Source organism: Panthera leo, chromosome E2, assembly GCF_018350215.1.
Source record: "Panthera leo isolate Ple1 chromosome E2, P.leo_Ple1_pat1.1, whole genome shotgun sequence".
Taxonomy (NCBI): domain Eukaryota; kingdom Metazoa; phylum Chordata; class Mammalia; order Carnivora; family Felidae; genus Panthera; species Panthera leo.
This window is the reverse complement of record NC_056693.1, coordinates 50,192,996-50,215,023: the sequence shown is the minus strand read 5'-3', so window position 1 is coordinate 50,215,023 and position 22,028 is coordinate 50,192,996. Positions and strand designations below refer to the sequence as shown.

The 22,028-nt window shown below is 38.9% G+C and overlaps 1 protein-coding gene across 3 annotated transcripts in view; it reads right to left on the bottom strand.

Annotated features, from left to right (window-relative positions):
• The window catches only part of CNTNAP4 (contactin associated protein family member 4), a 253,150-nt gene extending 237,755 nt beyond the window's left edge, over nucleotides 1-15,395 (bottom strand). For all 3 annotated transcript variants that reach the window (XM_042919722.1, XM_042919723.1, XM_042919724.1), the window contains exon 1: nucleotides 15,311-15,395. In XM_042919722.1, the coding sequence (XP_042775656.1) occupies nucleotides 15,311-15,395 (85 nt within the window). The remainder of the gene's footprint in view (nucleotides 1-15,310) is intronic.
• Between the last annotated feature and the right edge of the window lie 6,633 nt (nucleotides 15,396-22,028).

Sequence of the window (22,028 nt, the reverse complement as noted above, 5' to 3'; positions counted from 1 at the left end):
ATCCTTTCCATTCTCTGGGAGACAATCTCAAGTAGCACAGGTGTTGATTTAGCAATGGAAACAGCTCTCATTCAAAATTGTAAATCTGAAATGTTTTCTTTTTCATTTTGATCTTCATTAAATTTGGGTTGCTTTCCTTGACTTTGGAGGGAATAAAAATATTGAGGAATACTAGTCTGTTTTCATGAGATGTTGAAATTTTTCTCAAAAAGATGAAAGAAATCATAAGGTTTTTAAAAAGGAAGACAAAACTCTTACGACAGCAGAAGGATTACCAAAATCAGTACCAAGGGAAGAGTGATATGGCATTTAAGGGGCTCTTGCCATAAATAATGACTCATGCCTTTTGGAGAAAACGTGAGGCTCATGGGGACAACCAAAAGCCAGTGTCTGCAGCAGCCCATCAGAGGCCAGGGCATGGAGCTCCTGAGAGGGACACATGTAGGGGGGATCGGCAATGCTGCTGAGGGCTGCAGAGAAGAGACAGCGCTGTGTAGAGCTGACAGGACCAATTGATGAGTGAGCGGGTTTCCTGCAGGGTGACAGATGTGCTTCTGAGATGTGTCAGACATGGCAATCTCTACCCACCTCCTCTGATCCACGCTTGAACAAATGATACTGCTAGAAGAGACACTGAACCATCTTCAAGTGTTATAAATCCTTGAGCAGGAAAGGGAAGGGTGTAAGACAGCTACTGCTTTAAATTTCTCCTTCCAAAAGAAATTCAGATTTTCTTGCCAGACGAAGGGGACAAAGACGGGGACAAAGACGTTGGAACCCTTCATGACCTTGACGCTTGCAAATGGCTTAAGATACTATGAGGAATCTGAAGATCACCATATACCAGGACAAGCAGATACTGGGAGACTAGGAGAATTTACAAATAAATCAATGAACAGTCAATTGGTTCAAATAGAGGAATGTTTAAATAAGAGCACATCCACTTGATAGATTATTATGAACCATTAGAAAAGATAAATACAAAGACTATTTAGCCACAAGAGAAATGCACTGGAGAGGATGGAAAAACACCCGTAAGAGCAAAGACTGGGTGCGAACAGATGCTGTGTTAAGATTGAGCGAAATAATGTATGGCAAACATCTGTTCCAGTTCCCAATACTAGAGGGCATTCTACAAATTTAAAATTAGACAAATTTTAAATTGAATTTAAGGAAGTTATTAGAATCATGGTTGTTTTTTCATTTTATTTATGTCTTGTTTGTTTGTGGCTCGACATACAAGGATCACAGGAAGAAAAGGGAGAATCTGTGTGCTCTGAGATTTGCAAATAAAAAGCAGAAAAGTGCCAAAGAAAACAACCTGCAAAATCAACTTTTGATAAGGGGACATGAGAAATGCATAGAGAGAATCACAACACAACTGGAGCTTGGTAACACAGAGGAGAAAGTAATTTGGAGAGGGATAAAATACTATTTGTGATAGGGCACCTAGGTGGTTCAGTTGGCTAAGCAACTAACTCTTGGTTTCGGTCAAGGCCATGATCTCACAGGTTCGTGGGTTCAAGTCCTATGTCAGGCTCTATGTTGACAGTGCAGAGCCTGCTTGGGGTTCTCTCTCTCCCTCTCTCTCTGCCCCTCTCCCACTAGTGCTCACTCACTCTCTCTCTCTCTCTCTCTCTCAAAATAAACATTTTTAAAAAACAAAACTTAAAAAAATATTTGTGATGTAAGACATGGCAGGGTGGGTGACAGATAAAGATGTGATTTTGATAAAGGGAAGTAAATTATCATCCTGTATTATCTCTAAGACTTGGTGGAAGGAAAATTTATAACAGAATAGTGCACACAAAGAAAATGACTTGCTTCAAAGCTAAAAAACCACTGTGATATTATAGGAAGGCATTCTTGGTGTCATGAAGATGAGTTCCTCTAGAGGATATGAGAAACTCTCAGGTAGACAGGTGGAGAGCACCAGGTGTCGATAAAAGGAAAGAAACGTTGAAGAGACAGGGCAGTGGGAGCTAGCACCCATGGCAACCAGGCAGGAGGAGTAATGGATGAGTACCTTGGGTGTCATCCTAGCAATGCCACTGAGGAGGGATTCAACTGGAAGATGACTTCACTCACCTAAGTTTCGATCAGTAAAAGCAACATATCTGCTGCTGAACTTTCAAAAATTCTCCAAAATATCAAGAAAAGATTCATTTTATTCAGGCAGTTGAGGCAGGGAGAACATTCATTATGGACTGAATTGTGCCCCCCTGCCTCAAAATTCATATATTGGAGCCTTAACCCTCAATATGACTCTATTTGGAGACAAAGCCTTTAAGGAGATAATTAAGGTTAACTGAAATCATAAAAGTAGGGCCTTTCAAGGGCCAGGCCCCCCTAGTGGGATGTGACTTGTGTCCTTACAAGAAGAGGGAGACACCAGACGTCTCTCTGACTGATCACACACCCAGCGGAAAGGCCATGTGAGGACATAGTATGAAGGTGGCCATCTGCAAGCCAGGAAGAAAGTCCTCACCAGAAACCCTGCTGGCACTTTGAGTCCCAACCTCTACGAGAAAATAACTTTCTGTTGTCTAAGCCTCCCAGTCTGTGCTATTTGTTATGGCGGGCTTTGCAGACTGATACAATACCCAAAGGGAATAGAGAAGGGAATGGGGAAGGAGAGGGGTTAAGTGAGAAAGAAACAATACTGGCAGAATGCCTGGGTCACACAGTGTCACCATCTTGCAGAAAGGAGTTGTTTTTTCTTGGCGATTGGAGCATTTTTAGTCCCTTATAACCTGTTCTTGGGATTGCTGACTCAAAGAAGGAACTTAACAGAGTGGGTAGGTCTTTGGTACCAAGGAGCAAGGGGAGTCAATGGACATTCAGAGGATTTTACAGGTGTATACACCAAGTGATGCTTGACACGTCACTCTGAAGAGTAAAGAAGAACTTGTTGATAAAATACAAGCAACAGAATCCTTGCAAAGAAAGTAAGCATGATGCCTTATAACTTATCCTGTCAGAGAGGGAAGCTTGAAACCAAGCACATGTGGGGTCCTCTTATTCAGGGGAGGTGATTCCAAAGGCTCAAAGAGAATATGAGTGTATTCCATTTCGAAGAGCAATAGATTTGGCATCATTGAAATCAAGTCCAAGCCTTAGCTCTCCTCGCCCTTACTCATGGCTTTGGAAGTACGTCCTAAATTTCCATTTCCTAGTTTGTAAATAATGATAATAATGTCTGCCTCCACCACCTTAGAGTCCACAGAGTGCCACACAAAAGGAATATTTGTCAATATTAATAATAACATAGGTCAACATATGCAAGAAGCTATGAACTCTAGAACTCCGGCAATGACAATCCTAAAGGTACACAGTGAGGAGTAAGAAACATGATGGGAATCTAAAAAGAGTGATGAACATTTACAGGAAATTAACAAAAAGAATATGCATACAATTCAAAGAGGAAAATAAAAGCTCAGAATTCATGAGCACTTGTAAAAATAGGTAAAGGCAATGAAGTTTTGCTTATGAAGGTAAGAGAAGACAAAGGAAGCAGCGGTTACACTCTTTATAAAGTTAATGATATAACGTTAAAAAAAATAGAGAGCTACAAAAGGCCATATTTCATTCTTTCTCATTGCCACATAGTACTCCATTGTGTATATAAACCACAATTTCTTTTTTTTTAAATATGAAATTTATTGTCAAATTGGTTTCCATACAACACCCAGTGCTCATCCCAACAGGTGCCTTCCTCAATACCCATCACCCACCCTCCCCTTCCTCCTACCCCCCCATCAACCTTCAGTTTATTCTCAGTTTTTAAGAGTCTCTTATGTTTTGGCTTCCTCCCTCTCTAACCCTATTTTTTTCCTTCCCCTCCCCCATGGTCTTCTGTTAAGTTTCTCAGGATCCACATAAGAGTGAAAACATATGGTATCTGTCTTTCTCTGCATGACTTATTTCACTTAGCATAACACTCTCCAGTTCCATCCACGTTGCTACAAAAGGCCATATTTCATTCTTTCTCATTGCCACATAGTATTCCATTGTGTATATAAACCACAATTTATTTATCCATTCATCAGGTGATGGACATTTAGGCTCTTTCCACAATTTGGTTGTTGTTAAAAGTGCTGCTATAAACATTGACAATAAATTTCATATTAAAAAAAGAGAACTAATTTTACTTTTCTTCTACCCTCCGTAAAGGAAAAAAGTCTTCAAATGGGAAAATGTAAAATACAAGCCAACATAAAGAAACTGAAGTCCAAGATAGATGGAGAAGTTGAAGATTTCTTTCTGGAATGCAAAAACAACTTTGTAGTACAACTTCCAAACTGGAGGAGATCACTGGCAGGTGCTGCAGAGATGGGGCGGCGCAAGGATGACCCGGACAGCGACAGGTGCACTTCGAATTTTATACTCATGATGTGTTTTGTGTTTGCCTGTCCACTGAGTCCTTAGTCCAAACATGATGTGAGACAGTGGCCTATCAAATTATAATATGAAAGGGGGTGGGGAGGGGAAGATAGAGATAGCGAGAGCCAGTAAGAACTGGTTGGCCGTGATGACATTCATCCTAGTGGGTTATGACACACGAGAATCAAGTACTCAGCCTATCTAAATGAAATATACCAGAGATAAATACAAAGGCAAAAAAAGGTTTTTTTTTTTAAAAAAGGAAAAATACATGGTCTCCTAAATAAAAATGTTAAGTAATCTTTTTAAAGAAATTTTTTTAATGTTTATTTATTTTTGAGTGAGAGAGACAGAGCACGAGCAGGGGAGGGGTAGAGAGAGAGGGAGACACAGAATCCAAAGCAGGCTCCAGGCTCTGCTCTGAGCCTGAAATGGGGCTCAAACCTACTAATCGTGAGATCATGACCTGAGCCGAAGTCAGATGCCTAACCGACTGAGCCACCAGAGGCCCCAAAATACATCTTATCTTTAAAAAACACACATTGCTCCAGCTTACCCTGATTCTGTTCATCTCCTCTCTTTTTGGCGTTTCAAGTGAAAAAATACAGAGAAGTCACCTTTTGGTGTATTCTTTTCACATTTACCGAATATCCTCTTTTCTCCAGGCACTGTGCCAGGTGTTGCAGACACAGAAATGATTAAAATAATACCTTCGCCTTTCAAAGATTTCACCATTTTGTAAAGGAGACATATTCTCTAAAAACACACTTTGAGAGTCTGTGATCGGGGCAGGAATAGTGAGCACGCAAGGTGCTACGGGGCATCTGCCAAGATGGTGACAGTTGAGAGGGTTTGATCAGGGAAGACTCCACTGAGGAAGGAAGTCGGGTTTGCTTTAGGTAGACGTTTTTCAGGAGGATTTAGAGAGAAGTGATTGATGGCCATCAGGCAAAGGGAACAGCAGATGTAAAGGCCAGGTCATAAAGGCCAGAGGACATGGGGAGGGGCAGCCCTGTGGTAGAGACACAGCAGCTGAGACAGAGGAACACGGAACAATCGATGAATACAGAGGACAAAGATATTTGCTGCGCTAATAAGGCTGAACTTACTGTTGGAAACACCTAGCAATGAGATAGTGCTACAAGGCAGGAGTTACTTTCTTTTTCGATAAAACCTTAAAATTGATTAAAGATATCAATGCATTACGGCAGGCTTCCTTAAAAATACAATAATATGTGTAGTATTTAAAAATCATGCATGATGTGGAACGGAAGGAACTGAAGTCCCAGGAAGTCATGAGGGAAGAAGGAGACAGCTGCTGCGCTGGTCCTACCAGCCAAATCAACCCTGGCAATCTGTAAGATGACAGATGCCACAGCCAGATCATCCTCAAATCCAGGAGAAGGAAAAAGGAAAATGATCAAGGCTCAATTTTGCTAATTCAGAAAATCAGAGAACTGCCAGCATCTTCTCCGGAGAATGTTTCACTGATTACTAATACTACATACATTCTTTTCATGCTAATCTATTTCATGTTGCAACTACACACACACACACACGCAGGCACGCAGGCACGCACGCACGTGCGCGTAGAGAAACCATTCCATAGGCAAGCACACAGCAAGGCTTTCAAGAAATGAATGTGGTCATTTACAAGGCCACACCACTAAATGGCTCTGTTTTATATGTCAAGCATAGCAAATTATGATGATCATCATTTTATTCTTAGTACCTAAAATTCTACCTCATATTTTATTAGCCCACTTTTTCCATTTCTCTAACAGATATTTGACTATGAGATACTTTCTTTCACCACGTTCTGTTTTGTGATTAGGTCCTATAGGATGCTATGAGTTTAAGAAACCAAATGTTACCTTCATTGTTTGCTCTTTGCTTTCTTAAATGTAGCCTACTTCCTTTCCCAAATCATCCTTTCTTTTGTTTGTTTAAGGAAAGGCTACACATCTTATGATCCTTAAAAGATTGTGTTATGACATTTCACAGGTGCCTGACGTTTTCTTAACAGGATTATAATACAGACTCCATGTTAAAGCACAACACTTCAAATAAGCACAGAAATCATATACACAGTGGAACAAAAGAGCCTATCTGAGCAGCTTTATAACCTCGCACAGAATTCCCTCACCACCACTTAAGATAGAATTGTTTTTATTTCAGCAGTGTTCTTTTAATTAAGTCCTAAACATCCAAAATATGGCAAATGTAAATATGTATTATAAATCCTTAATTAAGAGGATCGCTAAGCTTTCACGGAGCTTCCCGCCTTAGAGATGGATTCTTTTTGTTTAAAATCAGCCAAAATCGAGAGATAAAAGTGAATGATGTGAACAATGTTAAACTTTGTTTATAATGCCCTTCTCTTGGCACCAGTGTCACTTTACTGCACTGTCTTCGAGAGTTACATTCTGCTTCAATTTATCTACTGGCATTTAAGCCAAAATCTCTCCAGCCATTTTCTGCCTTCGTTGTCATGTTCAGAAAGACTAGCAACGTGGGACCAGCTAGAAGTTAAGTGTTCGAGTCCGTGAGTTCTCCATGTCATATCCTAGAAAATAAAGCACTGTGGGATCACAAAAGAGCAATATTGCCCCTCTGTTTGGGATGAGGTGAAATTAAATCCAGAAAGACCTCTTGCTAATTTTTAATCCCACATACAGTTTTAAAACTATACCAGAGATTATTCTGGTATGGTAGCAACAAAGAAAGAATCCTATTCCATACTCCAACATTACTTAATTAAAAATGTGCCACTCAGGGGCAATGTTTTCCATTTCTCCGCCAATATGAACCATTCCCCAATTCCCACCAAGAGTATCTTCCAAGATAAGCACGTGAGCACACATGCATGCACACTCACATGCATGTGCGCGCGCGCACACACACACACACACACACACACACACACACACACACTGACAATTTCATCTCAGCAACTCATTTCCCTTACAGGCCATTTTCAATTTAGCTCCTTCTTTCTGTTTGGCTATCTGCCGATCAATATATTTTAAAAGACAAACACATAACAACATCTTTGAAAACTAAAGATGTCCCGAAGATCTAAATACACACACACACACACACACACACACACACACACACACACACCCCTCAGGGCACAATTATTAGCCTAGAGAGAAACTTCACTTTCTCAAATTTTCCCAAAAATCTCTCTCTTGAGTCTGACAGAGCAAAGGTCATGGTGACAGGAAACTGTGGTGCTCTCAGGTGTGGGTCCTTCAGTTGAGACATCTATTCAATGTCATCCAGGTATCTACCAACTCTAAGGTTTGCAACCAATTCCAAAAAGAGTTTATCAGTGCCCTTATTTAAAGGGCATTTTAAAAAATCTCCATATATAGGTTATAACTGCAGAGGAAATCAAGTAATAAAATTAAAAGTTATAGTTTGCTTTGAAACTATACGATAAATGCAATTTAGGAAGGCAGGTGAATTTATATATTTGCATGCTATTTCTAAACTAATACCAACCTATGACCTCAGTTGTAAGTACCATAATTGCCGGTGGGGAAAAAAATGGTCACAGAAACAAATATGCCTTTTATGATTTAGAAGCACATAATATCTTATTCTAGAGCACTGCCAAGTAATGAGAAGTACTTAATAAAAAAAGTAATTAGAGCTATAGCCAACTGATACGTATCATACCATTTTTTTCCTTTGTGATTTAAAAACCTTAGAGGTAAATTTCATCACTGCTCTATTAAATACTTATGGCATTAAAAACTTTTATAGTTACTAATTTTAAACTACTTAAAATGTCAAATGTTTTCAAGCTTCACTCACTTTCCCAATTATTACATTGGAATGACTCATTAACTGTAATATAAACAGACCCAATTTTACCTCCTGTTATGCTATGTCTCTGATTTTATTACCAGCGTACCACTTTTCCATGAACCATGACAAAAATCCATGGGGAGGGGAAAAAAACAAAACCAAAGCAAACACATACACTTCCTCTTCATTCCTCCTCACCAGTTTTCCTCAAGAGAACTGAAGGAATAATGAGAAGATGAAATGCACTTTACATGTACATTCTTTACGTTTCCATAACACTGTAGTTTCAGGTACCATGTACGTGAATACTTCAGCAAAAGGCATTTGGACAAAAACTTTACCCTCCAGAAATCAATTAGGAAACAAAAATATCTTTACTTGTGCAGGAGCATATCAGATTTGGTCTGTACCAAACGGACTCTGGAGCAGTCAGCATTGTGGAAGGATGAAATTCACAGTTTAAAAGAACAAGGAAAGCTGGTTGGAGAAGTCAAATAAAAAAATACATATATGCACACACACATACATGTGTACCTAATTGAGGCGCACAGGTGGATAGCTAGCCTCAGAACCCATGGAAAAAATGTAAATGTTGCAACCTCAGACATCAGTTTCCCCCTAAAAAAGCAGTCAATGAGATAATCCAATGGTCAATGATACTTCTGTTATTTAGAAATGCAATTTACTGTCATTTAGAGTTATGGTTAAACTATTATTTCTCAAGAAATTTTTAAGTCTGTTTTTAAGAAAAAACCCTCAAAGCCTTCAAATTACAACACACATCTCCAGACTAAATTATTTCATTTAAGTGTATCTAGTTAAGTGAGGCTTTTCAATGAGTTCATTCTTTTAGAAGGACTTTCAGTGATAATCATAGGGTCTCCTAAAGCTTCCTAATTTTTGTCCTCACTTAGTTCAGGGCATTTATTTCTCTTTCTTAGATCTTTTCTTTTAAGTGACCTCAGCATTTTATCCTACAATTCAAGACCTGTTTTTAAAGCTTGGTTTGTTAAAGAGTATTTCTGAAAGTCCATAATTGAAAGAGCCCTTCAAACAATTATCCACATATTCTCTGAGAATTCACTCCACCATCACCACCACCACCAACACAGCTCATTTCACCTCACGAATGCAGCAAATTCTTGAAACATCTCCTATTCTACGCAAATATTCTGCCAGAGGTCTCCTCTTCCCTATCATACTCGTTGTCTTGAAAAACAGCACTAATTCTAGATAAACACTAAATAAGTAATGGAGGCCAAAATTTCTGAATCAATAAAAATTTTTAAAAAAATAAGCTAAGCAAGAATTGAAATACCAGCCCACTGAAAAAAATTAGATCAAAGCCTGCATTATTTAATATTTCACCAGAGATATTCACTACCAACCTAATTGTGCATATCTGGGATGTATATAACAATGTTGGATAAGCTTTCATAACTCCTCCTACTGTTTTCAGGGGCTGGGTCGGTCTGTGAACTTTTAATCGCCAAGGAGGAAAGGTGGAGATTTTAAAAGGAGAATGGAGGACTTAGGTAAACTGACTAGCTGGCAACCCAAAGGTCTTAGAATTCATTAGTTGATAATATTAAGGCCCTAATATTGATTTATCTGAGGTAAAAGTGACTCAAATTCTAAATACGGGATCAAATGGAGAAAAATGGATAATTATGGAGCAAGACTGATACTTTACTATGAAAAAATTCACAGCCATGTAATGATAGCATCACTGTCCCTCATCATTTCACAGCAGTCATGCACTCCACCAAAGTTCTTGGTGACACCCAGAGTAAGTCACACTGGAGTGAGCTCTGTAAGACTGTCCTTGGTTGTCTTTGATTTGGAAACTGGTCTTTGGGTGGTAAGACAGAACTCTTCATTAAAGCCGAGCCATTAAAAACAAAATTACGAAAAATAAAGTATTTTAACATATGGCTACTTACTTTGGAAAAAAATGTCACAATGGAATTAGAGGGAAAAGAATTTGTAAAATGTTAGGCTCCATCAAATTTTTAACTGAAAAAAAAAACATTAAACAGGGTAATGTAAATAAAATGAGGCCAATGAGCAGTTCTTGGAAACTAAAAGTAAATACAACTCCAAATGGACAAGACATTTACATAAAAATTAATTATGTTGGCATGAGTAGGTGAAAGGCACCTGCTTAATTATTATGAATTCTCAGTGGGGAGTGCTTAAATGAAAATCTATTTTTTAATTTATTCTAGCAAGTTTGCCAATTTCAAAATTTGTAGGAAGCTGCTACTGTAAAAGTCATAGGGACAAGAACACTCTTCCAGTAACATCATCTCCCTCATACAATCAGTGATTCCAAGTGCAAGTTTCTGATTAGTATGGAATGGGATAATTTACACTCATGAAAGTATAAAATAACAACAGAATGTTCATTTAAAATATCTAAGATGCTGAAGCTTTACAAAGAGTTGCAAGTAATTCATACCTGCATGTTATTCAGAAATAACAGATTTCTGAATGAGAAAGTCTTGAAGAAGAAACACACGAGGAAGATACTAATCTGCAGGTCTCCTCTTTAATAGTTCCCGGTAATACTAGCATTACTTTCAGTACCATGATCCCACAAGTACATATTTCTGTGCTAAATAATTAAGATTGAATTTTATCATAGAACTATAATGTATATACTACCCATGTCTCACCATTATTTTGTATGTTACTTAAATTAAGTGTCAATGAACTTTATCTATAAAAGGCCAGATAGTAAAGAATATCATGTAGGTCTTTATAGAAAGAGAGGGACATCAATTTTAAGAACATTTTATTGATAAAATGCAAAATGTAACAATAATTGAGTACAAATTTTTGCCATACGGGTCTAGTAATGAGAGGAATGGACGACTGAAATTGAAATTTCATGTAACTTTTTTGGACCACAAAGAACTCTGCTTTTAATTTTGTCCAAACATTTAAAAATATAAAAACCACCCTTAGCTCACAGGCTCTACAAAACAAGGCAGCGGGCTGGGCCGTATTTGGCCACTGGGCCATATCTCGCCAACCTCTGAGCTAAATATTATTACGTTATCTGACAACTGATATTATGCAATTCTATTAATTTGTTTTCACTGAAGAGGCAAATTAATTCCATCTTGATACCGAGATTGGGTCCCCTAAAGGAACTGTTTGTATCTGATACAAATTCTGCAATTAAGTTCAGGAGACAATGATGTTTATCACTTAGAGTAAGCACTATGTTTCATGTGGAAGTCCTACTTTTGATCCCATGTTAGCTGTGAGCTGCGTTATCCCCGGAGGTGGAGGCTGCCCTTATTAGAAATTACTGGGGATGCCTACAATCAGAAGTAGGGAGAATGTACCAAGCTGGTGAAAACAAACTAGTATCGTTGCTAGAAAAGGAAGCCAAAGCACATGCTCACTTCTATGTCCAAAGCTCAGCAATTTATGCATTGTGTCATGTAATTATATTTTATCAGTACTTCACTGTTACGGTCTAGTTATTTTTTTGCCATGGAAAGAAATGCTTGGGAGAAGGAGGAAAAAGAAGGAAGCTTTGAGAAAGAATCACAAGGTGGAGTTTGAACAATTTGGGAATCTGTCCAGTTGCATTCACACAGCATCCCAAAGCCCACAAAAGTGATCATCTGCTCAAGCAATTACCTTCACCTATTGCTGATTTCAACATATCCTTCCCAGGCTTCCCTTAGGGTAGGTATCAGATAAGCCTTTTTTTTCAATTAGATAAAAGAAAGAACTTAACTTCTAATTAAGTCATTCATAAGCTACTTGGTGAGCATCAAGTATTTTCAAAGTAAGGCTGGGGAGGAGGTCAGAAAGCCTTCATCACATGATCTGCAAGAGTAAAAATAACAACAGGACGCTTACTTGCCTTAGTATATACACCCATTCCTTCTTTTGTGGTGAGTCAGCCTCTCCCCCCAAAACATCTTAGGGTTCAGCAAGAAACTATGAGTCCATAAGAACAATTATAAAAATAGAGGTCTTCCTTCTCAGTGCATGTCTCTTAGTAGCAAGTGAAGAAACCAACAGCCTGTGCAACGTATGAAAGAGCAAGCCCTTCCACCAGGATCCGTCTCTAAACTTTCAAGAAAGGAACACCTCAATACAGTCGCAAATCTGTCTTGACCAGAACATAGAGGAAAGACCTGGGGCTGATTCACTGCTTTTGAAGCGTCAAGTAGGGCACTAGTAGGCAAAGAATGTGGTCCATTCAACCTGTTTCATCTTTAGACAAGTGAGAGGAGTAAGCGGAGCCACCAAATATGTGTGAACACATGGGGCCGGTGGTTTTTTACAGATTTGTACACATATATACACGTGCACATACACATAGACATACATACATGTATATTTGCGTGTGTCTGCACAGAACCCTTCTGATGTAAAGTCACCCTGTTGATAACTAGACCATCTAACATTCAAATTAAAGGGCATCTAATCCCTGAGCTGTGCCTGGTTTACAGAGTGCTGTCCCATGAAAACTTACACATTGGCAGCCCTGGATAGTTTTGGGCTGACTCGGTGAATAACAGATTTGCTCCTGGTGAATCAGCTGTAAATAAAGGGAGAAGGTCTTTGTATTCACCTGGGGGACCGACCTTTAATTTTCTTTATTTATATTCAGTTCTCCCTGACTTTAATACTGGTATCCGAGATTGATTCATGTTTTAACACAAAGTCTTGTCCAGAAGAATTACTGGAGTTATTTTAACACTTTAAAAATGTTTATGCTGGTTGATGGTCACTTGTCCATACACTGAGCCCCAACCTTGCTGGGAAACATATACACTTGTTCTTCTAAACAAGACAAAAGATACTAAGCTCCTATGTAGTAAGTAGACCTTGCTTCCTTACCAAAACAAAAACAAAACAAAACAAAAAAAAAAAAAAAACCCAAAAACAAAAACAAAAACCAAAAAAACCCAAAAACAAACACACAAAAAAACCTAACTATTAAAGAATAAAATAAAAATTAGGCAATGAATTTTTCTCTTATATATATTGCTGCAAATCATACCACCTAGGTGACATTAACAAGAAATTAGTAGATGCAATGTTAATTATATGAGGGCACTTACTGCATTTTTGACACTTTAAGGACTGTCAACTCAATATACATGGTAAGCAAGAACTCCAACTTTAATATTTAAAGAATTCCTAATAATTTAAAATTCTATAGGTTCTTTAAGTTTTTCAAATACTTAGAAGAGCATTAAACCCCTTCGTGAACAAACAAAAGCTGAGAAAATACAGAACCGGAGTTGGAATTTTAAGCGTCAGCCGGAGGCTCAGCCAAAGCTAAGCACCCCTGAATTTCCTGCTCTCCTCAAGTCTCAGCAGCTCCTCTGAGATGTATTCAGTAAACACACTAAAGATGCGTTACAAAAAGAAAGCTATTTCATGTCGATGTGCCTTGTATTGGATTTCAAGAAAACAAACATAGACAACCATCAATAAAACAAGTATCAATCACACTCACACATTATAAACCCAAATGCAGGCAGTGTCTTGGAAAGACATGACTGTGTCTAGGCCAGACTTCCAGCTCTGCTTTTCTGAAGGGAAGGAGGCTTCAAGTGATGTGCTTCACATTGTAAGAGTGACCTCTAGTGCCTTCCTTTTTTGTTGAACTTCTGTAGTTGGACCATGAATTACTTCTGCCTTCTCTGCACAACTTTGTGTGCAGGGGTCTGCGTGTCTGTCGTGTTACCGTTTGTCTCCTACAACGCTTGTCAAATGCTACCATGACAGCATTCGAAGACTGTGACTAGGTGAAAACATGCAAATTTTCTGGTCTCATGGAATTCTTATACAACCAAATTAAAACTGAATCTGAAACACGGGACAGCCATCTGAGGGATGTTCTCCTCTTGCAGAGTGATAGATACACCATACCATTAAATGAGCTAATACTGCACGGAAACCTGACATCACAGTAGCCACACAGTGTAAAGGGACATTTGGCCTGTGCCAGGTGGGCCATTTATTATGTTTTCCCCACATCAAAGTGCTTCAGTGTCCTCAAGGGATGTGCCATAGCAAATGCCTGATTACTGGCTTGGTCGTATCCCCTGAACGTAACCCTGGTTATACAGCAGCAGCATAAATTCCTGAACAGGCCTCATAGCCCTTTCTGGAAAAGCAATTGAGCTTTTCTTTTTAAATCAGCGAAAGAGATAAAAAGTTGAACTTGCAGAGCTTACTTATCATTCATGGAGGATATAGAAATTCTCCCATTTAGAGATTTAGGCCAAATATAACTTTTAAAACTTTTTCTATCTCCAATAAAAAGTGGATGAAGGGACTTCGGCCAAATTATTTCAGATGATACTTAAACAAGAAATAAAGTCTTAATATATCTTCCCTGAATCAAATAACTTAGAATATTCAATCACAAATGTATAAAGTTAAAAATAATACTTTTAAGAATTAATACTTCTGACAAATCACCTGAATGTTTTTCCTTTAAGCAAACTGTAGGAATCAAGCCCCCTCTTTCAAGAGTACTCAAATCTCATTCTATACGGAGTGAGGGCACAATTCTTAATACTGAGGTTCACCTCCACCAATTTTGCTCCTGAATTCTGCAGTGCATTTCAGTTATCAGCCTGGCATCATTTTAAAGATGCAGTCTGCCAATGCAAACTTCAGAAACCTAAGCTAATGCAGCATAATGTGAAGTCTGCCAGTTGTTTTCCTGTTAGACATAATTCCAATAAAATTCAGTAATCCTTAAAAAGGAAGAAATGAAGACATTCACAGGCGATTCCCTGGTTAAGATGCTAATTTAATGTTTTACTAGAACTTGAGCTTTATTCAATGAATATTCAAAGATGAGAGGATAAGAGTCTGCTCCTGGACAAAAAAAAAGAAATGACACTTTGCATATTTTGACCAGACCAGGAAGAAAGACATGTGTAAAGCAAGTCACATTCGCAGGATTTTTAAGTGAGGCTTCATTTATAGCAATATGCTTTGCAGCAATTCCAGTTGCAAAAAATAATCATAAAAACAACAGAATTAAAGTTTCGCAGACAGTCCCCCCCCACCACCACCACTGCAAGTTTTAAATCATTTGCTGTATACTTACAGGAATTCCCAGCTATAACCCTGTTCCAATTTTGAGTAGATAACAGAAGTAGCGTCTTGAGGACAGCTCCGGCGACAGACCCCATGTTCACATTTACTGGGCTCCCCCAAAAGATCGTGAGTGGCTCTCCGCGCCGTCTGGGTCTTCAGCACCTCTGGGTCTCTCAGTGGCTCTCCCTCCTTTCTCTCTCTCACTCTCTCTCTCTCTGTCTCATACACACACACACACACACAGACACACACGCTCCCCACACAGGCACATACACGCTCCCCCCACACAGCCCTGGCTCCTCACTGAAATGCACCCAGCATCTTTCCGAACAAGCGTCCACACCGACCAGGCCACGCCCACTCCTCGCCGGCGGTCCCCGACCGTGGCCGCGGTCCCTCCTCCAAATTCACAGCGGCGCTCAGAACCCACTGCGCGCCGAGCCGCTGATGGAAGCTGCACCTGCAGACGAGGCCTGCTGCTCCGAGGCCTCCTCGGGGCTCCCTCCCCGCCCCGCTATTCTCCAACAGTCCTTAACCCTTTCTCCCCTCCGGACGTGTGGGTGGGGGAAGGGGCGAGAAGGCGAAGCCTCCCGATTTTCTGGAGGTCTTGCCTTTAGCGGAGCCAGTCAACACACCGAGCACATTCGTAAATATCCGGGAGGGCATCCAGGTAAAACTGCATTATGTTTCAAAACAAAAGCATAAAAGAAGACAGAAATAACTAAGCAGTATTGGTAAATTGTAGCTAAAACTGTGCTCGGGGAAAATACTTGCTGCTGTTTTTCTCTGTTTATATAAAACTATCCTCCTCAGCTATGGTGCCAGGATTTTATTATGGAAATTCCTCACAAGGAAACAGACATTCCTGTTTGGCAGATATTTAGAATCATCTGGTAATAGTCTGCGAGAAATTAACATTTCTTATTTTAGTGCATCAGGAGGACAAATCCACAAACTGAGCGCTTTGGATGGATTTATTTTGATGAACGCATCGTGCTGTGAATAGACAGCTGCATCCTACAAATTCTTTAATAACAATTCCCCAAAGGCCTGAAGTGAAAAATGCTGGGATACTAAAGAAGGGAACCCCCCCTACACACACCCACAGGCACACACACACACCCACATCCACACACACACACACACACACACACCCCAAGCCTAAACAATGTAAAGATGTAATTCAAATGCTCTAAAGGAGGGAGGAATAAACTTGAATTCAGAAGACCATCAGCCACAGAAAAATTACTCTTCTAATGGCTGATCCATGAATACTGCCATTTCTTGAGTAGAATATTAAAATATTTAAATAGTGGAGTTAATATCACACAATGATAAGTACATCACACGGTGTCAGAGAGGATAAATAATCTCTTTAAAAGAAATGTGAAGATATTTAACTGATAATGTGCTCGATTTTATAAGAATAGGAATCCAAGAGTTGCCAAGCATCTCTGGGTGATTACACATTAGAAAAAATAAGCCTATAGCAGCAGCACCCTTGCTATGGAATGAGTGAAAGAAGGAGAAAAATGACCGAAGCATCCTCCTGTCTAGCTGTAAGAGCTAAACAAACAAGTTTAGCTCTTGCCTACAAACAAAGCAGAACAGATATTTTTACTTTTCCTATTTTACAGATGAAAAAACAAGAACAGAGAATTTAAATAATTTGAACAGGTCAGAGACTTAGTTAAGTAAAGCACTGAACACTGCACTTTGTTTTTCTGACTCCAATTTTAATGCTCTCAGCCTGGGACTTATTGCTTCTCACATCACAGCACACCTCCTCCTTGACCAGTCAGTGGTGGCTAAAACCCGAAGCCTTAGGAAAAAACAGCAAGGAAAAGAAAGGTCATTGCTTGAGTGTTTACTTGTATTCCTAGGCCTACATCCCTGATTTTGTTATTTTCCAATATAATATATTAAGCAAAAGCAGATATAAATGGACAATTTCTGTTAGGTAATTACTGAAGGGGATTAAATTTTATTGAACACATACTATATGCCATTTGTTACCTAATTAAATAATTATAGCAATCATTGAGGGAAATATCATTATGTCTAGATAACAAAGAGACTAAACCTCAGGGAAATTGCAAGTAGTATGTCCACAGTTGTCACAGTGCCTACGAGAGAAGGCTGGGGGTGGCATTCTGCTCAGCAAAGCTCTAAAATCATTACTTTCAGTGACCCCACACTGAGGAACAGGTTCTTGGGCTCTCCAGAAGACAGACGGTGTCTTCCTATTAAAACTTTATATTTAGTTGTTCCCATAAAACAAATTAGAGAATACATTTTAAAAGGATCAGTACACATAAATGAAAAATACTTGAGCCCTTTATGCCAATAATTTCTTTCAGACAAAGTATAAATTATCATAGCAGCCATTATGATGGATTTTTCCATATCAGTGGGCTATGGCTATAGAATGAGGTGGAGGCTGGCACTGGAGAGAAGCTCAGAGCATTTCAAGCCTCCGCAACACCTGTCCCCGTATGATGACCACACAGGGGAGACATGGCCTGGATAATGTGAAGCAAGGGAGAGAAGGTAGACTTTGCAAAGAGAGGGGCCTAGATATGAATTCAGCTTTCATTATGGTTCTAATTAAGTAACTCCATTACTTTGGTCTTTGATTTTTTTTCTTAACAATACAAGGGAATAATGACTAAACAGCCATTGTGATAGAATTTGTGACAACCTCCTACTAAGTACCTAGCACTGACTGAGTCATCATTTAAATACTGGCCTTTCATATCTGCATTCTGACCATACAGAGGAGTGGTTTGAGCAGGCAATGCTGGAGTCTGGCAGCCCAGGTTCAATGTCGGCCCCAGCTATACCACCGACCAGCACATGCTCTTGGGCAAGCTATGTATCACCTCTGCTTCTGTTTCCTCATCTGCGCACCAAGAATAAGTAAAGTATCAACCTCATGGCCAAGACAATGCCATAAAGTGAAAGCCCCTAGGAGTTACACAACCATCATTGTTCTTGTCCTCACTTGGCACAGATGAGAAATTCGATGAGCACAGGAATTCGACTTACCAAAGGGACATGACCCATTAGTAGCAGGCAAGGGTTGGTCACCAAGACCCACTCACCTGTGTTTCTTTTCGACATCCCCACCAGATGGTGCTTAGTGTCAGGGGAAAAAAAGAAAAAAGAGTCTGAATGGGGAAAATCAGGAAAGCAGAGAGCCCTAATTTTGCACATTACTGTACTGCTGATTCAGATGCCACGAATCACTTCTCCCCGTGGATGCATTTGTGGTTCTATTTTTCACCGATTAAGATAAACACAACTGCTGGTGCTTAGGGTTTGCCATATGCATATTATGGGCCAGGCCCTGCCTGAGAAAGCATTACAAATCAAATCAAAGTGTCAGAATTTGTAAAACAAAGCTTTCAATTTCCTGTTGGTACAACTTGCCAGAGAACTGTATGTCCCACCACAGTGTACCAGGAGGCTCCTAGACTGTCCATTAGATTGGAAAAAGACCTTCAGGCCACAGTGGAACAAAGTCACATCAAAAGACTAGAAAGAGATCAAGATGCTCTCCTTTGTTTGCTTTATTCAAGTAACAACTGTTTTACCTGGGGCCTGAATCTCCTAACTGGTTTCTGGAATTTCAAGGTGGGCTTCTTATTCTTTAATTTTGCTGATGTCACTATTCAAAATAGATGTTTTTAAACTAAAATATACTTCAGGGACAATACTGTGGTCTATAACAAATATATATTTGGTCATCCAAATGACCAAAATAGATTTCTTATTATATTTGGTTTTCTTCTGCTGTTCCTGGCTCACAGCTCCCCAAACCCTTGGAATTTCCTCTGATAAAGGGTGATAAAGGTGCCTTTGTTAGGTTAATAAGGTGACCTTTGGAAAACCCTTAGGTAACTTAAGGGCTGGGACTGGTTGCCTCAGCCTTGGAACTTTCAGTCCCTCCTTGCCTCCCCATTTCTGAGGAGGACAGGGAGGCTAGAGACGGAATTCTATTGCCAGCAGCCAATGATGCAATTAATCATACCCATGTAATTGGGTTCAGAGAGCTTCCAGGTTGGTGAACATGTTGAGATTCAAGGACAATGATATGACTGGAGAGGGCAAGGAAGCTTCTCACCCTTTCCCCCATACCTTACTCTATGACCTCTTAAGCCTGGTGTTCTGGAGTAATATCTTTTTATAATAAACCCACAATCTAATAAGTAAAATATTTCTCTGAGTTATGGGGTGCCTGGGTGGCTCAGTCGGTTAAGTGTCCGACTTCAGCTCAGGTCATGATCTCACAGTTCATGAGTTGGACCCCTGTGTCGGGCTCTGTGCTGACAGCTCAGAGCCTGGAGCCTGCTTCAGATTCTGTGTGTGTCTCTCTCTCTACCCTTCCTTCACTCACGCTTTCTCTCTCCCTCTCTCTCAAAAATAAATAAACATTAAAAAAATTAAAAAAAAATTTATCTGAGTTGTATGAACCACTCTAGCAAAATAATCAAACCCAAGGAGGGGGGAGGGGGAACCTCTGATTTACATACAGCCGATTGGTCAGAAGTACAGGAAAAGTAGGTGAGGGAGGGCAGTCTTGTAACCGAGCCCTTAACCTGATAATCTGATGTGATCTCCAGGTTGATGGTGTCAGAACTGAATTGCATTTTTGGACACCCTGCTGGTGTCCTGAGAATTGCCTGCTGGTGTGGGGAACTGAGGAATCACCACCCCCCACTCACTGAAATTCATCTCAGATCAGCTATTTATGAGACAATAAAATTTTTGCCAAAAGCCCCTTCCCAAAAATATTTATATTGAATATAAACAATGTTTTCTATGCTATAACCAGTAAATATACAAAAATATTCACCGTTGTCATTGTTGGGACTGAACCTTTCTTTAGTTAATATTTTATTAATGGTATTTACTTTTATTTTGTATTGCATTTTCAGTAAAGGGATTTAACATTCTGAAACATAAACACACTTTTCCTAAGCGACTTTTTATTGCCCTAAGTGCTACTGTTTTATTTTCTCTTTTAATCAGTATGTTAGAAATCGTGTAAGTGATGACTTTGATAATAAGACACATATTGAGTTTTGCAACTTTGCAAACAGGGAAAGCTCTAGCAGAGCACTCTTTCTATTAACATCTCACCTGACACAACCCTTCCATAATAAAGGTTTAATTGGCAAATACAGATAAAAATTATAGGCAACACTGGCTGTTCTCTTCAGAAAAAATAGTAATAAGGAAAAACATGCACATTTTTTATGTGGTACTGCAACTTCCCTATTTTTTTTTCCTTAATATTATTAAAGAAAATGTGTAACTCTTGCCTACCTGAATTATATGACATACATATTACATATCGTGTGTGTATAAATATGTATAATATGCATACATTTATTATCATAGCATCTATTACATGCACATATATATATAGTTTGCATGATTCAACAATATTTGATTACATATAATTTAGTTTTTAATAGAAAGTAAGATTTTTAGATAGTCTGATTAAAATATTATGTATTATACAGTGAGTGTTGGTTCTTTCATGACTTGAAATGTTCCCTTTTTAAAATAAATATTTTAAGATATTTTAAATAGTTAATAGTTATGAAATATTTTAATAAATTTTAATATAAAAATAGTTTTAGACTTACAGAAAAATTACAAAGACAGTACAGAAAGTACCCATTTATCCTCCATACCCAGTTTCCCCTATTTTTAGCATCTTACATTAGTTTGGTTCATTCATTATAATTAATGAACCAATATTGGCATATTATCGTTAACTAAAAATCCCTATCTTATTAAGATATTTTTCATTTTTACCTAATGTTCTTTCTTTGTTCTTGGGTCCATTCCAGAATACCACACTATATTTAATATCTATGCCTCCTTAGGATCCTTTTGGCTGTAACAAGTACTCAGACTTAGCTTATTTTTTTAACAGTTTTGAAAATATTGGTTAGCTATTTTTTATAACGGCCCTCTAATGGGTTTGTCTGTTGTTTTTTTCATGATTAAACTAGAAATGAAGTTTCTGAGGGGAGGACTAGAGAGGTAAAGTGCCATTCTGATCAGATCATACCAGAGTATGTACCATTAACGTGATTTATCATTGAGGATGTTGACCTTGATCACTCGGAGCAGAAAGTGTCAGATTTCCCCACTGTCAGATGACTCTTTTTTTTCATCCTTTTCTTCTTTCCTCTTTGGAAGGAAGGCATTATGTGCAACACACACTTAGGGGTGGGGAATTATACTCCACCGACTTGAGAGCAGAATATCTCTATAAACCGTTTGGAATTGTTCTGCATGAAAGATTCATCTATTCTCCCAATTTATTTATTTAATCAATCATATGGCTTATGGATACTTATGTTATATATTGGTCTCTAATCTAATACTACTCTACTTTGTTGCTCAAATTGTTCCATCTTTGGATGAAAAAGCTTCTATAAGTAGCCTTTTTGATTGGATCGTGTGGGATTTTTTTTAACATACGTCCATTGTTTGTGTGTGTGTGCACGTGTGCGTGAGTGTGCACATTTCAGCACTTCCTTAGTTTCTGGCATCATTTTCTCTAAGGACTCTCTAAGCTCATTTTCTGTATTTCTTGCCACTGTCCTAGAATCAGCTATTTCTTTAAAGAGCATTGGTTCCTTTTACTAAAGGTTATTAGAAACCAAGCTCTGGGTCCTGAGTGTGCTTGTTGCTACTGGTATCCT